This window comes from Manduca sexta, chromosome 14 (genome assembly GCF_014839805.1).
Source record: "Manduca sexta isolate Smith_Timp_Sample1 chromosome 14, JHU_Msex_v1.0, whole genome shotgun sequence".
In the NCBI taxonomy this organism is placed as follows: Eukaryota; Metazoa; Arthropoda; class Insecta; order Lepidoptera; family Sphingidae; genus Manduca; species Manduca sexta.
This window is the reverse complement of record NC_051128.1, coordinates 8,308,372-8,334,249: the sequence shown is the minus strand read 5'-3', so window position 1 is coordinate 8,334,249 and position 25,878 is coordinate 8,308,372. Positions and strand designations below refer to the sequence as shown.

Genomic DNA, 25,878 nt, shown 5'->3' with positions numbered 1-25,878 from the left:
ACGATATCCAGCCAATTGGACTGAAACGAATTGGATCGCCCTCAATTTGTCGACATTGTACAATCCGCTTCCGCTGCATTTTATTTTGCCATTTCAATCCGTAGATTGATATTTTATTATTAAACTTTTATGATTTTTATTATCTTAATGTAACATGTCCCGTGCGATTTGTTCGTATTTAGTATAAGCAAGGTTAATTAGTAAATTGGTTTATTGTTAGGTTAATTTAATGTATTACGGACATTCAATTTAGAACATATTATCTACTAAAATAATTATTCAAAGCAACATAATAAGTATATTATATGTTTCGGACAGAGAAACTAAAGAATATGACACTATAGACATGGTACTATAATTCGTTCTGTTATAACATTTATGTGTCACTTTTGACTCGAATTGTCCCTTACTATGATCTTGTTTTAAAACTTTATTCCATACAGTATTTTATGTTTACGAGTAAGCAAACTTTGGTTTATTGAGCACGAGGCAGATGACAAATTTTATAGATATTCGATCATATAGAATTTCGTGGTGTGGCGCGTCGATGTGATATTGGTCACGAATAAAATTGATAAATTGTAGGCGTTTATAGACTGTAAAATATCCACTATATAAGTAATGATTAGGCTGTTAATGTACAGCGTAATGATAATAAGCTGTTGCGATTCATTCGCATTTTATTATGTTCTTACAAATCGTTGTATCTGTGGCATAGATTTGACGATTTGCCAAAAAACATTACAATGATACAATATCCAAAGTTAATAAAATTACGATTCTTTTTGTGTCTTCCGTGACGTCATCCACGTGAAATCGATGTAATAAATGTTCGTCTACAACTAAACTGTTGTATAATTCGGAGAGGATTATAATTGAAACTGATCGCCGAAGTGCTTAAATCTTCATGCACTTTAGCTCATTACATTGAACGAGTGATCTTATCTTTTATGAGCGTTCGTCTGGTTCTTGGAAGGCGCCGTTATGTCTGTGCCGTACAAATAACACTATCGACGGTGGTTGGTATCATTGTACTAAAATGTCTTATCTCAAATTTGGCGCTTCTGATGTGAATGCACCGTTAAATAGCTTTGTGTTTAACATTTTTTTAAGATTGTTTTCAATTTGCGATCTTAAAAATGTTGTTTAAAATTAAAGAAATAAATGTATTATTTTTGTGATATTGATAATTAATACAGTAAAAATTAAAAAAAAACACATACTAGAACTTCAGGATATCTCGCCATTAATGCGGAAATTGTAATACCCTAGACATATATGGATGTACGCTATTATTTGAATTCATGTAACCATAGCGAAGGTGATATTTGCCGAATCATGTTTTGTAATTTGATGTTCTGGGTATTTTTTCTGTTTACAGTTAGTGGTCACACTTTTGGGGAGTGGTATACCTATAAATAAAAAGTATTAGAAAGGGATTTTGCATTCCAATGTAAATTTTATAGGAATATAATGTTCGTAATACAGTTTGCTATTCTTCAGGTCATAAATGGGCTGTTTAACAGGAGAAATATCTGATTGTGCCTAATGTTTCGGTGATACGCATATTGAAAAATGTTACCTTTGTTAATCCATGGAGACTTTATAAAACCAGGACTAAGCGCTGGGGGAGCAGAGGTCAGGTTTATTATGCTCGTATTTTACGAGATGGCGCTAGTTCTGGAAGTTTCGCAGGTACTCTACAATAGTCCTGTGGTTGTAATATTGAATTTCACGTAACGCTACATGTAAACGCTAAAGCATTCTTTGGATTAAGGAGACTTTAAGAAACATCGTTTGGTGCAGTTTTCAGTAGTTCAGCTAGCAAACCACTTGGGAAACAAATGCACATTCCTACCTACCGTACCTAGAACCGTACCTAGATGCCAGTGACATTAATAACCTTTACTGCTATGACATTCCAGTTGGCCTACAGTTTACCGACAGTTTATTTGAAAGCTAACAAAACTTCTGTACAAAATTTCTGCTATTGCTTTCAATTATTCATTTTTACTAAAAATAACTAATTTTAATTTGCAATAAACTAAAGGGCCTCAACTTTATGGCAAGCTCCTTTTGCTGGGCGTACGATATATTCTATATCCGCAGGGGTAGCGAACACCGTACACTAGGCGTTAAAACTCGCCATAGTGGCCCATTTAAGTGTGTCGTGTGGATTAGCCCGTATATATCCGGTTCCAACAGGCCGGCATAATTGTGTCGACTGACGAGGGGTAATCATCTCTCATCAGTCGATATTCTATTAGACCCAACTCACTTACCATCAGGTGAAGGCGGCTCACTTTGCCTTGCACTTATAAAAAAGCTCCGTCACTGTGCATATACGTCAGTTATTATTAAAACCGCATGTTTTTCAGGTGGACTGCCCGTTCATTGTTTGCATGACGTACGCGTTTCACACTCCGGACAAACTGTGCTTTATCCTGGACCTGATGAATGGCGGCGACTTGCACTACCATCTGTCTCAGCACGGCGTCTTCAACGAGGCCGAGATGAAGTTCTACGCTGCTGAAGTTATATTAGGTAATGTAAATGTATGACAATTTTAATCATCTTTAATACTAGGTACTATTTGAGGATATTTAATTTCCGTTTAATAGGTGTACTCATATTAGTGAATAACTATTTCATTGGAATAAATGGGAATTGGCCGATCTGTGTGTGATCACAAGGTTTACGGTCGACTAATATTGCCAAGTGTCATTAGCGCGAAGATAATAATATGATTATTTTTAATTATAATCATAATTTCAAAAGATCTATGTCCTCTAGCGATCCGTCGGTACAGATTTGGACCAGTTAACTTTCTTCCACAATCGTTTCCATTCCCAACTAAATCGTGGCTGTACTGCAGTGGCTAAGGGTCCATATAACCCGATTATTGTCGGCTTCCCTTTATCTTGAATTTAATTATCATAGGATCGATTTGTAGACCGCATTCATGCATATATTATTAGCACCTATATGTTGTGTAGGGTTCCTTTTCGGAAAATTCCACTTTTCGCCGCTGCTATACTGAGAACAAATCCCAATTTAAAAACACTTTAATCTTAATTTTATATCATGCGGGAATCGAGTCAAGTATCACAAAGGATCTACGGCTGAATATGCAACCACCAGGGTCCCAACCAATGAATAAGTCTATCACATTTTTATGATACATTTTGAAATAATGCAATGTAATGCACCAACGTGACGTCACACCCCCGATCGATTACATTGTTTAAAAACATAATGTATGATAAGGGATACCCGATTCCATTAGTAACAAATAAATCGTTAAGCACTTGAAATATACCTACACATTACACTAACTAAAAATATTCTGATAGTGGTTCTATATATTATATAGATAACTAGCCGTTACTCACGGCTTCACCTGCGTTTTACCGGGATAATAGTCCCGCTTTATGTTTGCCCGGGATAAGAAGTTATCTATGTTATTTCCAAAGTCTCAAACTATGTCCATACCAAATTTCATCGAAATCCGTTCAGTATTTTATAAGCTTATCGCGTTCCGACAGGCAGACAGACATACGTTGCGAGGGACTTGTTTTATAATATATAAGATTAATAACTGATAAAATCATAAATAGGAACTTTATTCTTGCGCAACTTTCTAGGACACAGCTGACGATATGGTATTTTTTTTTATACATAACCCAGTTATAATAACAAACTAAATAACGAAAGCGTTCTGTCTCGTTAAACTTGTATGAGATTAGATAAATATGTTTATAGAGATATAAAAATGGTAATTTTTTTTCAATTTTTCAAACAAATAAATAAAAGTTTTAAAAAACATCGAATCACTGTATGTATGAAATCTCACTGTAGCCTTTTATTCCACAGGTTTGGAGCACATGCACAAACGTCACATCGTATACAGAGATTTGAAGCCGGCGAACATTCTGCTGGACGAACACGGACACGTACGAATATCAGACCTCGGGCTCGCCTGCGACTTTTCCAAAAAGAAGCCTCACGCAAGCGTGTTAGTTAACATTCGAATTAGCATCGATGTTGTTTGGTCGTTGTAATTAACTGGTTGACTATTGACTAACCAATGATGCTCGATTAATTCGACATACTATTGAGAGAAGTATATAATACTTATGATCTTAAATCGTATTAGTTATGCATGTAATACATGCTGTGTATTACGTATCTATTTAGCAACAAGGTAATCCAAATATTACAGTTCACTAGTTCATTATTATGCATGTAATCAATTTGATAAATATTTTATTTAGGAATGACGAGAAATTTGATTGGGGTGCATTAATATCGGCTTTAAAAAAATATCAAGTAATAGTTTGAAATTTAACTTGATGGTTTGTAGGTACTTGGTAGTTTAGTTAATTTAATTATACCTCGCGTGTAGCCTCGCGTGTAGATCTTAGTTCAAAATAGAGTTATCCTTACATATTATAAAACAAAGTCTTCCGTTGCGTTTGTCTGTTTGTTTATATGAATGCGATAAACTCATAAACCATCCAACGAATTCGATAAAATCTGGTATGAAGATAGTTTGAAAGCTTGGGGAGGACATAAATTAATTTTTATAACGGGAAAATATATAATGGGAAATATATATTTTATCCTGGAAGAACGCAGACGAAGACGTGAGCAAAAGCTAGTGAAGATATAAAGATAAATAATATGTTACAAGTATAAAAATGCTTCTTTTTTAAATAAAGAAAATAACCCCAACATTAAACATGTGGTAACGCATCGTGGGACGTAAAGGATAATAATATAATTACTAAACAGAAAAATACTGTCAGGATATTTTTTTGTTTAATGACTTGATGAATTTAAACGAATCATCACAAACCACCAAATGGTAGTTTAAACTTTACTTTAGGTAGTCATATCAATCATTCAGGCCCCAAAGACTTCTTAGTTATGGTGCTGCGAGCCACTACATAAATTCATTGACGTACTTAAGAATTTAAAATAAAAAAAAAATTATAGGTTTATTTATTTTTATCAAAGTTAGTCACAATTAACTGAACGATTTATTCTTATAGGTTTAGTATACAGTTACAAGTTTTTCTAGTGAAATTGATAAAATCTGTAGTTTTAATAAAGTTTAAAGTCTTGTGAGTAATTTCTAAAAGATCAACGGGCTGCACGAAAAAGCTAAGGGGGCGCAGGTTGAGTATAGCTCTTTTAGAACATTCATTACTAAATAGTAAGTCTCTCGTATGTGATAGTCTCGTTGGACAGTCACCACTGCTATGTCTGTTGATGCTGCTAAAAATCATTGTGGAAATACTATTGGTTTCTGGTTTGAAGGACATTGTATTAATGTAATTATGTCTCATGATGACGAGCACTGAGTAGCGCCACTCAGTGTATTGTCAACATTTGAAAGTATTACTACTCGTTTATTGCCAGTGGCTTCACATTAGGCAGTGCCTTTGGTCTTTTAATTCAGTTATATTATGAACAAATAACTGACAGGTGGGGTAGACCTTGCATAAATTAGGCACTATCGAGGCTGAAACATCGCATTTAGGAGTGTTAAGCGTTACAATACGCAGCTAGGCAACAACGTAACCATTGATGCCAACGCACCAGATGAAGAAACGGAGATCGAAGTTGCAAGTAAGATAGTCGGACTGAGGCTACGTACAACGCATTATAACATATACTGGACCTTTGATGATACTAAAATGAATGACAACACAGCCACTCGCCTCTAACGCAACGTAGATTGCAACTAGAATATTTAAATTGAAAGTAATACATTATTGAAGTCGTTTTCAAACTCTGAAATTCATCAAAAATTCAAAGCTTGGTTGTTCATAATACGATTGCCCCAGAAACAATAGCTTCTGATGCAACCTTTACATGCATACTATACTGAACAAATGCATGTTATAAGGGTGTAGGGATGGGCAATTATTTGCTTTGTATTGATTCTCAAATCGGATTGTACGTTCTTGCAACCTATCTTGCAAAACTCAATTTTTATTTAAAGATTGTATTGGAAAAAAATAAAAAAAAAAATCCCTAGAACATATTTTTTTGAATCGATTTTAAAAAAAATCACTCTACGTTCTTTCTAAGTGCATACTAACGTATGAAAATAGCATCGCATATGCTACGTACATGAGATCGCGTCGGATAAACCATATGCCGTCGTATAATATTACAATAATTGAGGATAAACAAAGTATACATATGAAAAATTACTGATATAAAAATCATACATTGACGCAAATACCTGCTATTAGTAGTGCATAATAATATTGTTATTCTAATTGCGGAGTTTTTGATAAGGCTATTGAGTCCTTAATTGTGTAACTTACCTTATGCTCGTTACTCAAATATTATACGTAGAACGTACACAAATGGGTAGGTACGTTTTCTGATTACATTTCTACGTTTCATTGTTTCTTAGTTTATTTTAGTGAATGTGATACTTCGTAATTGTTTCCGCTTGTTCTCTTGCCAATCATGATTTTCGGCTTATGAAGTCCCGCCTTGGACATCCCGTTTTCAATTTTTGTTTTAATCGTCCAAATACAGCATGATTGTAATTGGACAATTTCTTTAAAAAAAAAAAACAAATATTCGACAAACATTATTCCTTTAATTTCATTAATTAATTTTCATCTTCCTTTTATTTTCAAACCGAAATCATGGCGAATTCGTACTCTTACACAATCGAAGTAGTATGTATATTTCGTACCGCAGTGGCACACACGGCTACATGGCACCCGAGGTACTTTCCAAAGGCACCGGCTACGACTCGTCCGCCGACTGGTTCAGCTTCGGCTGCATGCTGTACAAGCTGCTGAAGGGACACTCGCCCTTCCGACAACACAAGACCAAGGACAAACACGAGATCGACAGAATGACGCTCACAATGGTAATTGTCTTTGTTGTTTTATGTTGTGTGGACATATCGTGTTGATTGGGTTTGTTTACTAATTCTTCACTTAGGTTTTTTCTTTCGGATGGTGTGTTGTACTGTAGATTAAATTATGTTGTAGTACAGAATGTCTTGGATAGTTGTATTTTCTCTTTACTGTCTTCTTCCTTCAGTATTGTGTATCAGATGCATGTATTTAGAATACTGAATACAATATGCGTAGTCAACATAATTTAAAATGAACTAAAATAATAAATTTCTCATTAGTCAATTAGATTTCACCGTTTGTTCTAACTACCTTTTACTATGTTGTTCCACGACAAAACTTCACGAGATCCTAATATTGATCGTGGGAACAGCACCGTGTTTAACTGCCGTGCGTATAGTGTATACTGCTTTTATGAGTGTTAATAAGTTATGAAAACGACTATAAAAGTTAGGGAATGATAAAATCGGTGGGATTGCATCTGCCACAGAGGAGATACGAGTGCACTGTGTTCCAGAACGTTGAGTTGCCGGAGTCGTTCAGTCCGAGCCTGAAGAGTTTGCTTGAAGGATTGCTGCAGCGGGACATCAACAAGCGTCTCGGCTGTAAGGGACGAGGGTGAGTGGATGTAATGTTTGATAACATTTATATATGTTTAATCTGAGTTTTATTAACTGATACTTACCTTAAAAACAACATTAGATTGTTTTAAATTGACTGCAGAGAGAAACTACACGCCGTCCTGCGGGTAAAATATATTACCGCTTGTACATTCGTTTGTTTATATATGTTTTTTGAGTAATTTTGCGTTGATACTTTTAAGAAACCCAAATAAAAGTGGCAAAACACTGATCATTTTACTTTGTCATTCACCGTTAACAGTGGTGTCCGGAACTTACGCCCAATATTGCGAAAGGATTGTCAATCACATAATCGAACAGAATATACATGGCGAAGAGTGCACTAATAGCACTTCTATCTACCTCATTGCAGTGGCAAAGGGTCTATATAACCCGAGTCCTGCCGGTTTCCCATAATGTAAAATTTATGTGGAATCTAATTATTATTAGAATGATTTACATACCGCATTTATGCATATTAGTACCTATATGTTCCCTTTTGGAAAATTTTACCTCTCACCACTATCTCGTGTATAAAAAACGTTAGTGTATTACCTGTAACGTTATTTACCGATTGCAGCGCCGACGAAGTGAAGGAGCACGTGTTCTTCGCCGGCATCGACTGGCAGCAGGTGTACCACCAGAAGTACACGCCGCCGCTGATCCCGCCGCGCGGAGAGGTCAACGCGGCCGACGCCTTCGACATCGGCAGCTTCGACGAGGAGGACACCAAGGGCATCAAGGTAGGACACATATGCCCTAATCGAAGAATGACAATATAAGTAAACAAAACACAAACGAACAAATTGAAAATTTCCTTTTTTTAAAATAACAACCCACTTTTTAATATTTAGTGTATTTGAAAGAACTTAAAAAGGAATTAACAAGGAAAGGAAGAACAGAAGATGTACTTCCTGTATATGGCAAAATAATTATATATTCTGGCTTTTAATAAATTGTATTTCCTGGATATAATATAATTTGTTTTTCATCATGTGTCTAATGATATAACCAAAAATGTTATTTGTAGTTATCAAAATATAACAAGGGTTGTTATTAATTAAAATTTACGCCCGATATAAATGCATACAAAAGTATTTATGGAAAATTTTGTAAAAATACATAATCTGTCATTCGAGGAATTATGTAGTCCAAGTCCATTATCAGTGGTTTATCCACATTTACGGGAAATTATTGTGCACTATGGATATTTCCGAAACGGCAGGATATCCGACGAAGCGAAAACCGTAGGCTATCATCGGATTTTACGCGGTCGTGACACAATACATAGGAAACGGAGTATCACCTTTTCGAAATAAAGTGTCTTCTAATTTTATCGCGGCTTTTTAAGAAAAATAAAATATAATAAACCACGATAAATCCCAAATGTAGTTTTTTTTCGATGTCTAACATTCGTAACATAAGAAATCATCATGCAAACTACGTAAACTTTCAACAATGTTTTTACATTGTTATTGCGATATTAATTATAATATTTTGTATGTCCGATCAATTCGTTATCATAAAATTTATACTGGATATAATTGAACCGCTATCAACAATTCATTTTTTACTAGGGAACTATAGTTTTCTTTTTATACGAGTAAGGTTAATTGACTACACGACGTCTGATGGTAACTGGAGTAGGGTCGAGATAAAGTTAATGTTTAACCCTGGTGTGACGCTGTGTTATAAATAATTGATGTCGTTGTATGTCTTTAGTTGACAGAAGCCGATCAAATGCAATACAAAGACTTTCCATTGGTGATTTCCGAGCGTTGGCAAGCCGAAGTCGCTGAAACTGTATTTGAAACCGTCAACTTGGAAGCTGACAAACTTGAGCAGAAAAAGAAAGCCAAGCAGAAGCAAAAGTTTGACGCCGACGAGAAAGGTACGAATGCCTCAAATTATAGCCAATTCCCATTACCAACGTTAGTAAGTCTTACAATTGATTTTTAAATTTAAAAAAGTATTTCATATCATGATATGACAGTCATGACTGTAAATATTACTATATCATGTCGACACACGCCGGCAACAAGCCTTAGTTTTATCGTCAGTTGTCCCCGAATATGAATGACAAATTTTAATTATGGTATTTCAGAATCGGACTGTATACTCCATGGATATATCAAGAAGCTTGGCGGTCCGTTCGCGAGCGCGTGGCAGACTCGCTACGCCAAGCTATACCCCAACCGGCTGGAGCTGCACTTGGAGAACAGCGCCAAGCCCGAGATGATCCTACTGGACACTGTCGAGGAGGTCTCCTCTGATCTCGTGTCCATCAAAGGCGAGCAGTGCATTGTGCTGCGGACCAGGAATGATACTAAGATTGTACTCACCAACACAGTAAGATACCATTTGCTACTCTTTAGCGAAGTTTTATGCGTACACTCTATTATTAAACTTTTATTTGAACTAAGTTACGATGAAATTATTTTCTATCGTCGTACTAAATTTAAATGCAATAATAATAGACATCATTATAATACAGTATCACTGTGTTAGAAGAGTATATAAATGTGGGTGTATTATTAATCTCCACAGGACGAAATCGGTTTGAAAGAGTGGGCGATATCTCTACGATCGGCCCACAAGTGCTCGCAGGAGCTGCTCGCGTCCATGGCCAAGAAGGCGGGCAAGATCTACGGCACGGACGGCGCCAAGGAGGGCGCGGCGCCGGCGCGTCCCCCGCCCCCCGCGGCGGGCGCGGGCGCGGGCGCGGGCGCGAGCGCAGGCGCGGGCCCGGGCGCCGCGCCGCCCGCGCCGCCGCGCGCGCCCAACGGGACCAACTAGCACGAGCTGCCCGCGCCCAACAAGGGCGCGAAGATGTTCCGCCGCTCCAAGAGCGCCGCGCAGCTCATCAAGTGAGCGCGTGGCAGGCGATGCGTGGCCGCGCCGAGCCGCCCGGCGCCGTGCGTTCGTTCCGCGCAGTGATCCCAGTGGTGTGAATATAATATAACTTGCTATTCGAGCACTCGAGCGCGCCGAATACCTATATGTGTTTGTGCAATAGATTGATCATGTTTCAATATGAAGATAAATTATAACGGTCAAATCAAATTTCTATTAATTAGATATTGTCTTGATATCTTAATGCGATTGGATCGTTCATTGTGCGTATATTATAGAAGCTTCTACTTAATCGATTAATATCGTAATTAGAAATTCTAGCACTTTGGTTACACCTCCAATTATTGCACACAAAACTTGTAAACCATTTTATGTTAGCTCTGGTGGCTCTCTTACATAAAGATTAAGTTTAATGTTACAAACTGTTCCTTTTACCGTATTTAAAATTTGTGAAAAATATATAATGTATAATATGAATCTGAGGGTACTTAAACATTTCACGCTTGTTTCTGTGTTCCAAAATGGCTATTCCTCCATATTATAGTGTCATTTAAATAAAAAATAGTAAAACAATATAAGTAGATCTAATAAAAAATCTCTTTTCGTATAATATTTAGAGGCAATACTTTTCTAACAACATTTAGGTGTGGTGAATAACAATAGGTGTAAAGGCAATATTTAGAGAAGTTTTAAAGCATGTTCAATGTCTGTGAATTACGTGGGAATTTAATTTAATATTTATTCCATAGACAATTTATCGATGGCCTGGCCAGAATGACATTTGTATGTTGTGTATATGTTATATTTGTATAGCAATGCAATTTTATTTGAAATTGTTTTGTGTCTGATGCAGATCCAGTTGTTCAGCTGAACAACTGCTCCATTCGTTGCCATATTATTTATCATAATACTTGATCTTTAATTTCAATACATTCTTTCCGTAGTGTATGATAAGTTTAACAATAGTTAAGTGAGTTTGGCACACATCTCAGTGTGAGAATAATAACCTAAGCAATATTTGTGGGTGACAGGGTGACACGATGAAATCAAATGGGATGCACACTACTTTCTGCACTTCAAATTTATTCTATATGTAATATAAATATAATGAACACTAAAATAGAATGAAATAGAAGCTAGATTAACACGGCAAGTTGGATACATTGTATATATAATACGGGTGGACGCTATTGACGTACGAGTGTTTGGTAGATTCCTTCAGTATGAATTTTATTAAATAAATATTTGAATGTAACTATAAAATTTAACACGAGCCTTTAGCGATTTCGAAGTAGCAAGCATTATAAGTATAACGTATGGAGTTTACTGGGCGCTACGTTGATACGTCTTGTAAACGTTAATATATCGATGTAATTGTTAGTCGATGTCGATAGTTAGGGCGTAGGCGTCGTATTACAATATACTCCTGATGACGTACGTAAACCACGTCTGTAACATATATTCCTATACTATGATTTATAATTAGATGCTAGTCAAATGAATTAATACGCGTTAATGATTGATTTTAATGAAATTATGTAATTAAAAATGTATAATGTAATAGGATTTGAACAGTATTATAGGTTAGTTGTTTGTTTCTTGATGAAATCTATCTATTGTGATATGTTTTTGAAATGTTCACATAACATAGTTGTATCTGAGCAATTACTTCCTTTCGATGGCTAACGTAATTTATTTGTGTACTTAGATGCTATTATTTTGTGTTGTATCGTATATTTTTCCAGTGTCATATTTCGTATGGGCTAAATAAAGATATATAAATGTAATTGCACGATAGAAGAGCACTTGTCGTTACATTAATACTAGAATCGCCAAGTGGATAGCTAGCTGTTAGCGCTAGGCGAAAGCTCGACCTAATTCATGCATTTTTGAACAATTCAATTTGAAGGCCAAAGTAGTTGGGGATAATTCTACATTCCGGTATGCCAAATTAGTTGTTAATGACGGTAATTTAATGCATTTAACAGATTAATTTTATTATTATTCACCGACATAGCTATTAGCCTTACACATTATTATATTTTAATAAGCTTTAGAAGCAAATAGCTGTATCTGCATCAGACATTTTGTTACATACCTCTCTTAGATAATATTTTTATTGTGAAACCTACATTATGTGTAGTAAATTGTTTATTTAATCAATTTATTGTTTTATTTCCCTTGACAAAATAGCATGATATAGTATTTTTAATTTATTTGTTTGAATAATCTGAGATTGTAATGAGAATTTTATTTTGGATAAAACCTTATATTACAATACGAAATTTTTCAAAAATTCTGTTTGCTATAATCCCGTTTATGATACGAAAAGATGGGATCGTGGAATTATTATGTATTTACGTACAAAACTCCATGCGTAGGACAAATAAAAAACAAGCACATGAAAGGTCAATGGATTGTCTTTCCTTTCACCTTTGGGTCAGCTGTCGAACTTGTCAATGTCAATCATTATTGTAAATATCCCATTGAAATATCCAAACTTAATACCCCAGAAAAACCAGATACAAATAAATTAAGAACAATAAATAAATTCTGGGGTAAACACAATTTACAAACTGGTAGGCGAAAGAAAATGTTGGACGATATAATATTTTTTTCATCTTTATTGTTGTGCATATCCCTCGGCGGCTACTACAAGAAAATAGAAGACGCCGATTTGAAAAGGAACTATGGAGCCGGTCTGGGAATATTAGTGGCTTGTTTGTTATGTGGCCACTATATTTATCATACTATTTTGATGGTATGGGGAAACATAATCATAATCAAGTGTTGTGATAGACGGTAAATTATACCATGTTATGAATCTTTTAACTATTATGTTTCATTTGTTTTAAATTTAAGTTTGGTAAATACCCTACCGCGGGATATAGGATAATGCAAAAGACAGTCTCTACTATATTGAATCTCAATTTGAAGACTAAATTAGCTGAAACTTCAGCAGCAAATTGTTTCGATAATCCACATTCTTAGTGCTTTCCCAATTTTAAATAACTGCTGATGGCGCCCATCTGTAAAATTTTAATGCCGAGTTGAGGACAATCGATTATTTTTTGTATTAATAAATTCTTTAGTTAAATTTCTTTCAATAGTTTAATTTTTTAGCTATGTCCATCAAATCAGTATGGCATACACCTGGTTATACCTCCTCTATCTCCATTTCAACGTATCAAGCACGGTCTATGTGATCTGGGTGTTCCAGACTATGGCCCTTCGTTTGGTAGGCCTGGCATCAGAAATGTATGTGGCTAACAAGGGCAAACCAGAGGGAAAAACGTCTTCAGTAAAAATAAGTTCGGTCGACAATGACATTAATATGGAACCAACTGCTGTCGATATAATTTCGTACGCATATTTCTTTATTGGATTTCATAAAGGTGATCTGGTTTTGTTTTTAGGTATTTAGAATAAGGTAATTTTCACTGGCTGTAAGGCGAAAGATCTTATATAATTACATGTGTGTAATCTTCATGACACGAATTGTTTTGAGATTTACTTGTCTACTGCACTAACTAGTTACATGGGGATTAATGAAAAACTGCAGTCGTTATCGTTGCTAAAAACAGATAACAAAAATCTCATTAAAATCAATTAATTCTCTGCAGTTGTCCAGTTTTGTAAATTAGTTTCTTTAAATAGTAATTTGAAATAATCAATAAAATATCTTATATTCGTAGTCATTATTTCGCCAGGTCCATATTACAGATGGAAAATTTTTAATGATCATTTTACAACTCCTTTCGGAGTTTTGGGTGACTGCAGGATAATAACTGAACAAAAACTGAAAAAAGCATTTATATGCGGCATTGGATATTCGTTATTGCGAATGAAGTATTCTCCAGAGGTAAAAGTTTATTTGTGACGTACAGAAACCTACGTATATATAACGTCTTTACGGGTTTAGGTGTAAGTACTTAAAATTTAATAAATAAAAAAAATTAAAGTAGGTATTCTAGGTACCTATGTTTACCATCGTATTTCCATTCAGATTTACTATGACGGCGATTTTTATATTGAGTATGGGACAGACTTCAGATACCTGTATAACATCCCTCAGCTGATAATGTACTTCCTGCATTTTCAAATTGTTATGATGCTATGCACCAGTGTGGCAACTGAAACTGGCTTTGGAGTCTTCCCAGCTAAATGTTTACCACTCCCAGGGTACGGGCCTTCGGCGCATTTTAGTTTGTTGAAATTGGCGTAAGTTATTTTAATTTTTAAGATTTCTTTTGGGCTGTTATCTATAAAACCATCAGAATTATTACTGTTGAATATACACCCATCTTATATAATGTTACTTTTTCTTTTTCATTCAACCTTTGATCTTAATAATATCGTCGATCCATTTCGCGCTATGCCATACGGTCAACTGCTCTTGCCTTGTCTTTGCTCTTATTATGTGGACTTCGTTATTTCTAGCAACCAGTCCACTTAACATAAAATTCAGATGAATAATTCTGGTTTTTATTTGCCCACTCTTTTCAGTGCAGCAACACCAGACATAGCAATGCAGCAAGAATATAACTTCTCAATGTTAAAGTGCTACGAAAACGAAAAGTTGTTGATTGGTCCCAGAATGAAGGATACAATGAGGAGTTGGGATATGCCTACTCAATACTGGTTTTGGGCGTATGTTTATAAAAATATGACTAAAGCCAACCATGAAGTTAGGTAAAGTGGTTTTAATATTATGTTAAGTTTAATAGGGTAGGTAGCTGCATTAAGTTGAAGCGAATTATACATTTTAATCTAACCACATTGTGGCTATCATTCGAAGATAGACTGGTAGATAATGCCTCCGACATAAAGTCTGTGTTTTTAAATGATTTACAGCATATTAAGTAATAACCATCGTAATAATTAATTAACAATACAAAAAGTCAAGTTCGGTCTTTGAGGGCGGAACTTGACCAGTGATCTTCGTTTTAGCGGTTTTTGGTATTTCCCGGTTTTATGTTCCGTTATTAGATCACTTATGATCACTCCAGTCACAAGTGATCTAATATTTTATTGTCCAAGACTCATCAACTTGCCACTAGTCAAAATTTGGCAGAGAATGAGCGCTTGTTATGGTCAAGGAGCCCATTGATTAATTTGTAACTATTCAAATTTGTTATAGGAGCGCATTGTCCTTCCTGGCATGGACAATATGGAGTGGTCCGTCCCTTCAGCAAATTATTATATCTGCTACTTTGTGGGTGTACGTTCATCTTGAAGCGGAATATGCTGATCTGTATGACACTACTGGCGCCGTAAGTGTTCGTTAATCCGTGACTGGTAAAGGGCGAACTAGATAGGTATGTAGTAGGTAAGTATTTAATATCGAATCTCGTCCCTTGCCGCTGTCTTATAATTACAAACACTGTGAACTGTACTGTGAAAAATATATTAGCATAACTTGCGTACTGTGAAGCCGCTCAATCGGGTGGCTTGAAATGTCACGTGTGGCGTTAAAGCCTTGCACCCGTATGCATAGATATTATTTATCTAAGGACGGAGCGTTGCTGTGATAACTAGATTCAAGTTGTATCTCAATATTAGCCAATCACAACGGCCCTATGACTACGCATTGCGAAGGCTGCAATGCCGTCAGCACTGAGAAACAGACTTGTTATCTGTAATATGAACCATATGCGGCCATGCGATATATGCGGCCTTTGTGACTAACTTCAAACCGGACGAGAAAGCGGCTGTACCTTACACATTTGAATAAAAAAAACTGTGACTAGTTGAGCGATAGTGATTCTGTGTGTAATTACCATAGCGTTCGTGATGTGACTTAAAATTATATTATTGTTGTTTTCAGCTAAAATTACCCTGGGATATTGGCTTCTCGATAATGCGGTTGTTTTGCCTCATTTATTTAACGCCATGTCTTATTATAAGTGATACCGATGTAGTACTGAGATATTATAATTCAATATTTTGGGTGTATCATATGGTTTTATTGGTTTTAACTATAGGAGCGGTGGTGGTATATAAAAGTAGAGATGAGTGATTTTGAAAGCTTTTTTAATACTTAGTATTATATATTGCATTAATGAAATTTAATTGTTATTAAACCAATTATAATCAAGTATAAAGCTGTTTCTTTTTGTTAAAATGATTGATAGTTTTAAGCTCAAAACATGTATTTCAGAATAAAAATATTGCACGCAATGATCATATATAAATAAAAAACTAAGTCACATACTTCAAGTAGTGGTCCGATGAACTAAAATAACTTATTAACTAAGTGCAGAAATATTCGTCATAAAGCAAACCATAACATTATATCACAGACAAATCTATTTAAATGGAAGACAACAGTTATTGGTCAACTTTATGAATACATCTATTTACAAAGAAACAGATGTCACTAAATATTGCTACGATAACAAAGAGTGGCGTAACCTTACACTACAATAACAACAAATTTTCGATATACCTATGATATTAAATAGATTTTGAACTTCGGGTGCAGTAGCATTGCAGTACCTAAACAGTTATGTTATTAACGACTATGGAATGCTCCAGACTCCTCATTGTCGCGGTATGACAATATACTTACACACATCACGCATTTATCCCCGAAGGGGTATGCAGAGGCGCAACTAAGGCACCCACTTTTCCATTTTTGTGTTCCGCCCCATGATGTGATAGGGGGCGAGCCTATCGCCATATTGGGCACAAATTCTAGACTCCGGGGTGATACGGAGCAGAAAAACTCAAATATCTCTTTGCCCGACCCAGGATTCGAACCTAGGACCTCAGAGCGCTGTCATACCGCGCATGCAGTACAACTACGCCACGGAGGCATTCAATATACTTAACTTTTTAATATTCATAAAAAACATTTTTATAGCAAAGGTCAGCAAACGAACAATCGTTCATCTAAAATTAAGTCATTGCCATAGCCCATAAACATTACGAGCATGAGAATTGGTTTTGAGCAGTGGTCTCATACCACTGTGGAGCCGACATAATCATGCTCTTCACAGCGGGGTTTTACGTCTTTAATTCATAAATGTCAATAATAAATAAAATCTTAGTTATCACCAGACTAAGCGCATATCGTACAAGTTCGACGACAAATTAATCAATAACAATAGTGGTAAGTATCTCATATGAGAGTCCGCCTGGGTAGGTACCACCGCAATGTCTATTTCTGCCGCCAAGCAGCAGTGTATTCACTTTTGTGTTCAAGTTTGAAGAACATTGTAGCCAGTGTAACTATTCACAAGCTGTTGTTCAAAGCAATCAAAAAAAGCAAGTAAAATTTGTGTTATAAGTACGCGAACGCAATTGTATTCTAAACGGTGCCATAATATAAACGGTTTAGCTTCCAACTCTCCGTGGCGTAGTGTGGTGAGGCCTTAAGATATTTAAAATTCATAGTTATAGGTTAGCCGACTATATTACAAGTTATAACCGATTTATATACAAAATAGATATGATTTTTTAAATCTATTGGCGTACCCGAGGTAAAAATGTGCACGGATGTGTGCAAATACTTATAAAATACCTTTATTCACCCCTTGAATTCTTTAACATAAATTGCATAGCTACGCCACTTACATCAACAAGATTTATACTATACAGGTAAATTAATATTGTCTTTATATATTGTTTCTTGTAACCACGCGTCATTGCACATTGAGTTCTATGATTTAGGTACTATTTGCTATTATCATTAAATTTTCGTCGCTCTAATCTCGATAACCGGGTCCTCAATTGTGGCCTTGTTTTGGATCAATCTTAACTCTCTAAGCTTCGGAGAGATTTCACCGGTCGGTTGAATAACTGAAACGAAAATTATGTTATTTTATTCACGATAGATAGTAGTTCGTAGTGACCTATTGACCGACGCGTCCAAGGGTCGTACAACGAAAAATTCACTTATGTTGTATAAGTAGTTACAACAATAATTGATCGGACCTAAACACAATATTTGATCAACTGCAGATTTCAATTCTCAATATTTTTTCGATCGATCACTAAAATGGACTAATCAGAACAGTTTTTTTTATGCTTACAAATGCAATTTTTTTTATTTGTTCTTTCTCGATATCAAATTGAAAATTAAGGTTGGAGTCGTTTATTATAGTAAGTGCCAGTAGATCACAGTTATGCATGGCCCAAGCGTTTAAAATTAATTTAAATAGGAACATCTCATTATTTAGCACCGGAGCGACGCAAGTCACTATGATGAAGCATATATATTATCGTACTTAATCTTACTTATCTTATTCATATTAGATAAATGCAAAAGTTATTGAAAATGTTTAGAAGTAAATACAGAAATCCCCGAACGTATTTGGCTTTGGCAGACGAATAGATAATGTCCTGCATTAACTTGTAGGTTACGTTTTGTTTCGGTAATTTCTTGATAGAGGAAATATTTCCATTGTTTATCTGATTCACGAAGTAGATGGCGCTATAGATTGCCATCGTGATTTAAGAACCTTTGTAACTGGAAAGGCTTTCACGCAGGTGAAGTCGCGAGCAACACGTAGTCTACCATATATGGAATATCAAATCATGAATTTATAATGTCTATAAAAAAATACTTACCTCTAGCTTTCTCATACGTATCCTTAACTATTGTTTGGAGTGTAGCGATAGTCTTTTCGAGAGTTAATTTAACGTCACTATTAGTTTTGTGGTACCACGCCAAAAATAATGCAGAGAACACATCTCCTGTCCCAGTAAACTTTGAGTCACATTGTGGTATTTCTATTTTATAGCACGAATCTGAAATTTTAATATAGTTGTTTATTAATAAAATAATTAGTAACTATATGTGTACGCATTAACTTGTTTATGTCCTTGTTCTTACGGCCTCACAACAGTTATCATATTTAATATTCTTAAGTAATAAGTCTACAATGTTGTTATCTTAAACATATCTTACGCGTTATAATATATTTATAGTATTTTAGAAGTTTTCTCGCAAACCATGTGGTTAGTAATTGGCGGTACCTAATTCTCATTATAAATAATACCTACGTAGTAGATAAAAAATATTGATTGCAAGACAATACAATTTTACATAGACATTTGTTGTATTATTGATAGGCGACGTAACGGTAGGACAAAATCTTTTATCTCTGAAGGCTAATACATAAAAAAAAGAATTGAAAAATGATCAGGTATATTAAAACTTGTAATAACTTCATAGATGGTTGATAAGAGACTGACAAAGAGAATATAAATATAAGGCGAATGTGGATGGAAAAGCCGGATTTACCGAACTTTGCCTTTGAATGTCAGATATCTGACATTCTTGATAAAGACACCGTTAAAAGCATCCTCAACCGGCGGGAATACTTGAAAACTGCTAAATCTTAATAATTAGTATGCAAAATTAAACAAATGACTAATTAACTAACCTCCAGAACTAGCCATGCCAATCATTGTGTTGTCATCACCTAATTCCGTGCTGGAAAGAGCCACTGTCTTAACGCCCTTCGCATGCAAGGCCTGGATAATTTTTAGAGCTCCGTCTAAGTCCTTCATAGGCATTCCGGTCATCAGTTCAGCTTCAAACTGATTCGGTGTGATGATATCGGCCAAAGGAACGAGAACATCTCTGTACACCGGCAAGATGTCTTCGGGGACATACATTTTACCGTTATCACCCATTACCGGGTCGCAAACTGGAACAATAAACGTATAGGTTTATCTATGCTTGTATAATCATTATTATATGGGTTATACTATGTATATTAAACACGTAAAGCTGTTGGTCCTACGCGTGATCTCTCTCCGGTCATGTTGGATGGTCTTCTCACTGGATTATGAAAGTGAAGGAACAGAAAGTGCACTTGTATATTACGTACACACTTGTGCACTATAATATCTCCTGCGTGGCTGATCTCCGTTGAGATTGGCCGCCGTGGCCGAAATCCGGCTAGGAAGGAATAAAGTTATTACATAACGATGTCGTACTTCACCATCTTAGTAATTTATATTTTAGTAATTATTTCTCTGTTAATATTGTTTGATAACCGATGTCTCCATATAATATTGATGACTCCAACGAACTATCAAGCACTCGCTTGATAGATTGATAATGCGAGTACAATTAATTTAGTCATGCTACACAAGGTCATCGTTTGTAGATGATCATTAAAGTGAATTGACACTTGTGAAACGATTCGTAAGTAGGTCGTGCGGCCCTTGCATATTTTCTGACACAGAAAACACGACAATAATAGATAAATAACGTACTCAGTTATTAGTTATGATACTTCCATCAACCGTCAAGAACTAAGGCGAAATCATGATTTAGGTTCTAGAAACAGAAACAAATATAATATCATCTTATCAGTTATGTCGTGGAATTACATAAATGTAAGTACAGCGCTCGATTCACCACTGTTTATCACTCATCATTTGATTCCATCCATATACAAATAACCCTTGTGTAGATAAAATTGATCGCTTCTTGCGATAAGACCGCCTATTGTAATAGGCATAGTTGGTAATTGGTATAGATTGCATGGATTATGTGAATTATGTATAATCTGTTTGCTTTTTTTTCTTACAATTATTATTTATTTATTATAATTCAACTGTCCATTACTCTGTGGTGTAGTTGTATTTCTTCTCAGTATCAGTTCGAAATTTGGAATCTATTACATGGTGACAAGACTTAATATAGTTTGCGAGATGGGCACTCCCAGCATTAAAGACCATATTACACCTCTGCTTATCGCGGAAAAGGGACAAAGCCATGATGCTCTGTATCCGTCTATGTATGATTCAAATTACATATCCCCGAAATCAAGTGATTAAACCTAAAATAGGTTTATTGAACTGTATAAAAGTAATAAGTTCCGTAATGGATAAAACGCTTACAAACATGATAACAAAGAAACAAAATAGATTTCACCTCTATAGGTGTATACATGGTATCTTTATTCATAAACGGAAATATGGTGGATCATGCAAAGTGAATTAATTGTACATTATTGAACAGGCAAATATTTCTCAATGCCATGCAATGACAAAATAACATATTTAAATTGGCTCATTACTAGCATCATCATCAAAATATATTTATTTTAATTGTACATGATTTTAAATATTTGTTTGTCGGGAAACAAAAATATGTGAAGCAATACTCTTTTATTGACTAAACAATTGTATTAACTACTATCCAATATCTTTTGACTGCATCTTGGTACTGACCAAGAACGGCCTTTAACACTGGTTAAAGGCCGTTCTTGGGGTGAATAGAATGTGGATGTAATGTATGTAATCTACCTTCTCATTAGTGAAATAATTTACACAATAACAACAGTAGTTTCAGATATAAAAACTTGAACCACAACCTATACTAACATTATAACTGCGAAAGTCGAAGGTCAGCCTGCCTGCCTGTTATACTTTCACAACTAAAATACTAAACTGATTTTGATAAAATTTGGTACAGAGTAAATTTAAACTATAACATGGACATAAGCTACTTTTTTTCAGATAAGTATGTAGTGGGACTTATGTTCCCAAAAGCCCTTTTATTACCCTAGTAAATTATATTATTAAGTACCATTTTAACATTAAGCAATAGCTTAATATGAGGGGCCTATATTTAAAGGTTTATATTTTGATGATCTCAACTCATCAATGTAAAAATATTAATCACCGAAAATTTGAAAACTCTTATTTATACTATACTTAATACATGCGCTTTTTAAATTCACAGACTTACTATTAGTATACCTTTTTTTAATGTATGATGCCATCAATTTTACCCATGACAAATGAGTTGCATATACTAGTTATTATAATTAACTTAAATGTGATCAGTATCACATACCATAGGTCAGGTTTGGATTTTTTGCTCTCAATTTTTTAATGACCTCAGCAATTTGTTTTAATGATTCCGGTGATCTTGAATAACCAGTCAAAAAGTGTGTGTAGTAGTCCACATCATTTAAAATGAGACCTTCTACAATTTCTTCCATTTCTTTATTTTGTAACATAGTTCCTTTAAGGTGTTTGTATCCTGTGTGAGTGGAAAACTGAACAGTGTTGATGAAATCAACTTCAAATCCTAGAACCTGCAATGATAGAGTATCATTAATAATAGTATATTAGTCAACACATTAAAAACTTTCTTATTCCATTAAGATTTTTTAAAGTCACTGAGCATTGTTTAAATTTATAAACTGATAAAAACATCGCAAGGTTGAACCAAGAACATATTTTAATTGGTATATTCGGTGCCATAATAAAACAGCAAGGTCATACAAAAAAACCTAACATTTTATTTGATACAATTAAATCAATGTTACACTATCTGCCCGGAAAATATCTTGCTAATAGTTTTAAACGAAAATGTTGGCTTGAGCTATGAGCTTTTATGTTTCTAACAATATTAATGCTATAAATATTGGTCAGTTAATTTAATTCTCAAAAGAACATCCTTGTTAGATTTTTAAATGAATTAGCACCTATAGCTATGAAAAATGTATACTCATCAGTTTTGAATTTTAAACGTGTTATAGTTTGCTAAGTTAATATTAATTAAACGTACCTGTAAAGGGAACACAGCACTCTTATTGCCTACATATCCATGTACCACATGACTCTGAATTGACAGAACTCTAGGAGTTGAATCGTACGACATTTTTAGTTAGGAATTAAAATGTAAAGAAATATATAATTTGATGATACAATATTACACTATCAGTGCCGAATACTGACTGAACAGTGAACAGTGCGCTAGAGACACGCGAGTAAATAAAATGCACTACTAAATATAATGTTCGTGCGACTAATACCGCAAGCACCCAGCTTACACTTAGCACTAGAAATGCTTCGCAGTTTGTAGTCCGCACTACGCGTTATCAGCTCAAAGTTGACTGTATAATATAAATTATTGATCCTTATCAATCTATTTATACTTATTACTTATCAATTACACAATTGTCAAATGTCAAATTTGAATTTTGGCATTTGGACTTAGGCCGGCTTATACATACGGAAATTCCGTTTCTGAATTCAGAATCTGAACCCAGAACGCTCCGGATTGCATAAAAAATTGCATTACCTTACACACGTGCAGAATATTTCCGTGAGTGAATGATTCTTAAATTTTTCATTATGTAAAAATTGGCGATGGCGAGCCTTCTGAATTCAGATCCGGAATTTATTCTGTTTCACACAGTTTAAGTATTTATTACGATTTACCTTCTTAATTTATTTAATAATGAAAGGATATGTAATTAGAGAAACACTTCTTTCTATTTACTTGTTTAAATTAACTTTTTCAATAATTTACCTACTTTGCAATTTTTATTTTTCCAAGATAAGTCTCGTTTTCTTTCTACACAATATTCTGTACCTTGATATGGATATTAAAATTGTTGGGCATTTATATTTAAGTACCCTTGAAATTTAAAATCACAAGGTAACTTATAAAGTTTAGGCATTTATTTATTTTTTAAAAAAAATACATTGTTACAAAGGGATATACCATTTTATGTTATATTTTGATTTCTTAAAGCTGTGAGCCAAAAAAGTGAAATAACCAGTAATATTGCCATTAGTGTTATCTTAGCCTATTTTCACTTTATACATAATTTCCTTAAAATAATACTATTACTTATTGACAGCATTTTGATGACTAAACTGCTCACATTACTTAAAATACCACATACTAATTAAAGTAATGGTGTGCCTTGAAACACTCATGTGGCAAATCAAACTTACCAATTAAACTTAATAACAATAAGCCTTACATGATTCAAACATCTTTCCATAATATTACAAATGCTCTTTGCAAATGTCTCATTAGCATCAATTATTCTTATACAAATTTTGGCTTCATAAATTATGCAAGGAATATTAATTTAGTTTTGAAAATGTTGTTTTATACAAGTGTGGGAACTTTAAATATAATATATTTTTTGTAATTTAAAATAAATAAACTACTGACTACTACTAGGTTGTTCATGAGTCATTTCATAAGCTTTTTCCAATGTGTCTGTTATAATTTTCATGTCATTTTCAATACTACGAGCCCAATTTTCTACATCTCCAATTTCTTTTAAAGCACTGCTAAAATTCTCAACCAGGGCCAGCCACTGTTGTGTCTGTTTTGCAAAGTTTATTGCACCTTGGTGTAATGACTTTGCTTCGGCATCAAGTTTTTCTGGTTTAAGTATGCTTGTGCCACACTGAAACAGAAAAATACTTAAGTTCTAACAAATTGCTCCAAAGGGTCAGACAAACAGATGTTTATACACACGCTAAAAGGGTAGGCAAAGGTGCCTACTTGTCATTGTGTATATTTTATCCCATGCAAAGATAGCAGTCACCCACTATCACCATATCAGGCACTATTTCCAAATAATTACATAGTAAGTAAGTATACATTATTTTAATAGCTATATTGTGCCATGCTGTAAAGTAGGTACTTCTTTTCATCACTAATAAAATAATTAATAACTAGTTTACTATAATAAACAAAGATAAGTTGAAAATTACAAATACTTCTACAATTTGTTAAAACACAGTAAAAACAGCAGAAGAAATTATATTATTAGCTCAAAAAATATACTTAATACAACAATAAAATATATTTTTTTACCCAACATTAAGATGGTCTACTAATGCTTGAGTCAGGTCATTGGCAGCAGCTATACATTCTTTTCGTTTTTGCTCTGTAATAATAAAAGGAATAAAAATCACTGAATGAGTGTAGTAACGAGATGATTTAGTTTTTAATCAATTGGTCAATATCTACCTTGTACAACTCTCTTAGCTGCTTGCTTAGCTTGATGTTCCTTGATAAGAGATGATAACATTTCGAAGGAACAATTTTAACGCATAGAGTAGTTTTGATCGAAACAAGAATAATATTTATAGTATTTGTAAAATGTAAACACACAAGAATACAGCGTCAGCTGGTAAAGTGATCGTCAGAGATAAACGAAGTGGTCGTGAAATGTCAAAATTGAAATTGTCAAATTGACATTTTTTTTTTTTTTTTATAATTCGTCCTTATAGGACAGGCTATAGTCTTACGACCATACTGCCTAGTCTTACGTATTCAAATTGACATTAAAATATATCAAGGATTATTTTTATATTTTTTATGGCATTGAAAAATATAACATACAGCCATTCTAAAAATGTATCTTTTCATGATATTTTGTCAAGATATAGCTGGAATGTTGCCAAACTCAAACTATACTGTTTGATGTGTTTGATTAACCTACATATTATTTCCACAAAGACACACTTATGAGAAATAAATATTTGGTAGGGCTGAGCTTTGATTTTAGCGAATTAATTTTACTGTATCTATTAGGAAATTCTCACATGGTGCATCCCCTCCCTGTCCATTAACAGGGAATATAAAAGACAGACATAAGATACAATATCCTGTTTTTCACCTCTGGTATGTATATTATTTATTATTGCCGGCCACCCTCAATAAAAATTACCTGGAAAAAATTGCATGCATAATTCCCCGCATTAACAATTAGAATTTTACT

General features: G+C 34.5%; 4 protein-coding genes across 5 annotated transcripts in view; 2 read left to right on the top strand and 2 right to left on the bottom strand.

Annotated features, from left to right (window-relative positions):
- LOC115447635 (G protein-coupled receptor kinase 1) overlaps nucleotides 1-12,529 on the top strand; it is a 33,019-nt gene extending 20,490 nt beyond the window's left edge. Inside the window, exons 9-16 of one of the 2 annotated variants that reach the window (XM_037438629.1) lie at nucleotides 2,379-2,544; nucleotides 3,874-4,015; nucleotides 6,730-6,904; nucleotides 7,411-7,511; nucleotides 8,094-8,256; nucleotides 9,236-9,404; nucleotides 9,618-9,862; nucleotides 10,061-12,529. In XM_037438629.1, coding sequence (XP_037294526.1) covers nucleotides 2,379-2,544; nucleotides 3,874-4,015; nucleotides 6,730-6,904; nucleotides 7,411-7,511; nucleotides 8,094-8,256; nucleotides 9,236-9,404; nucleotides 9,618-9,862; nucleotides 10,061-10,309 — 1,410 coding nt within the window. In that variant the 3' untranslated portion in view covers nucleotides 10,310-12,529. Of the gene's footprint in view, nucleotides 1-2,378; nucleotides 2,545-3,873; nucleotides 4,016-6,729; nucleotides 6,905-7,383; nucleotides 7,512-8,093; nucleotides 8,257-9,235; nucleotides 9,405-9,617; nucleotides 9,863-10,060 lie in introns of both variants that reach the window. The other variant, XM_030174800.2, reaches the window with a different exon arrangement.
- Nucleotides 12,530-12,725: 196 nt separating this feature from the next.
- On the top strand, nucleotides 12,726-16,466 carry LOC115447625 (lysophospholipid acyltransferase 7). Its single transcript, XM_030174784.2, has 7 exons — nucleotides 12,726-13,168; nucleotides 13,490-13,761; nucleotides 14,077-14,228; nucleotides 14,373-14,587; nucleotides 14,873-15,058; nucleotides 15,507-15,639; nucleotides 16,194-16,466. The coding sequence occupies exons 1-7, from the start codon at nucleotides 12,768-12,770 to the stop codon at nucleotides 16,383-16,385; spliced, it is 1,551 nt and encodes a 516-aa protein (XP_030030644.2). The 5' UTR covers nucleotides 12,726-12,767; the 3' UTR covers nucleotides 16,386-16,466.
- A 1,094-nt stretch (nucleotides 16,467-17,560) lies between these two features.
- Nucleotides 17,561-23,320, bottom strand: LOC115447627 (pyridoxal kinase). The gene is made up of 5 exons (XM_030174786.2): nucleotides 22,911-23,320; nucleotides 22,191-22,434; nucleotides 19,759-20,025; nucleotides 18,941-19,120; nucleotides 17,561-18,169 (listed from the first exon to the last, which is right to left on the bottom strand). Exons 1-5 carry the CDS (start codon nucleotides 23,001-23,003, stop codon nucleotides 18,060-18,062), a joined length of 894 nt encoding a protein of 297 aa, XP_030030646.1. The 5' UTR covers nucleotides 23,004-23,320; the 3' UTR covers nucleotides 17,561-18,059.
- A 466-nt stretch (nucleotides 23,321-23,786) lies between these two features.
- Nucleotides 23,787-25,340, bottom strand: LOC115447628 (biogenesis of lysosome-related organelles complex 1 subunit 1). Its single transcript, XM_030174787.2, is given in 4 exon segments — nucleotides 23,787-24,530; nucleotides 24,533-24,555; nucleotides 24,969-25,041; nucleotides 25,125-25,340. Coding segments are annotated over 4 exon segments (381 nt in total). The 5' UTR covers nucleotides 25,186-25,340; the 3' UTR covers nucleotides 23,787-24,306.
- Between the last annotated feature and the right edge of the window lie 538 nt (nucleotides 25,341-25,878).

Coding starts and splice junctions, on each gene's coding strand:
- LOC115447625 (XM_030174784.2), top strand. CDS start 12,768: ATGAAAGGTCAATGGATTGTCTTTCCTTTCACCTTTGGGTCAGCTGTC. Junction 14,229..14,372: donor GAATGAAGTATTCTCCAGAG/GTAAAAGTTTAT, acceptor ATTTCCATTCAG/ATTTACTATGACGGCGATTT. Junction 14,588..14,872: donor TTTAGTTTGTTGAAATTGGC/GTAAGTTATTTT, acceptor CACTCTTTTCAG/TGCAGCAACACCAGACATAG.
- LOC115447627 (XM_030174786.2), bottom strand. CDS start 23,003: ATGTCGTACGATTCAACTCCTAGAGTTCTGTCAATTCAGAGTCATGTG. Junction 20,026..22,190: donor AAATCCAAACCTGACCTATG/GTATGTGATACT, acceptor TTATTGTTCCAG/TTTGCGACCCGGTAATGGGT. Junction 19,121..19,758: donor TGGCATGGCTAGTTCTGGAG/GTTAGTTAATTA, acceptor TTAAAATTTCAG/ATTCGTGCTATAAAATAGAA.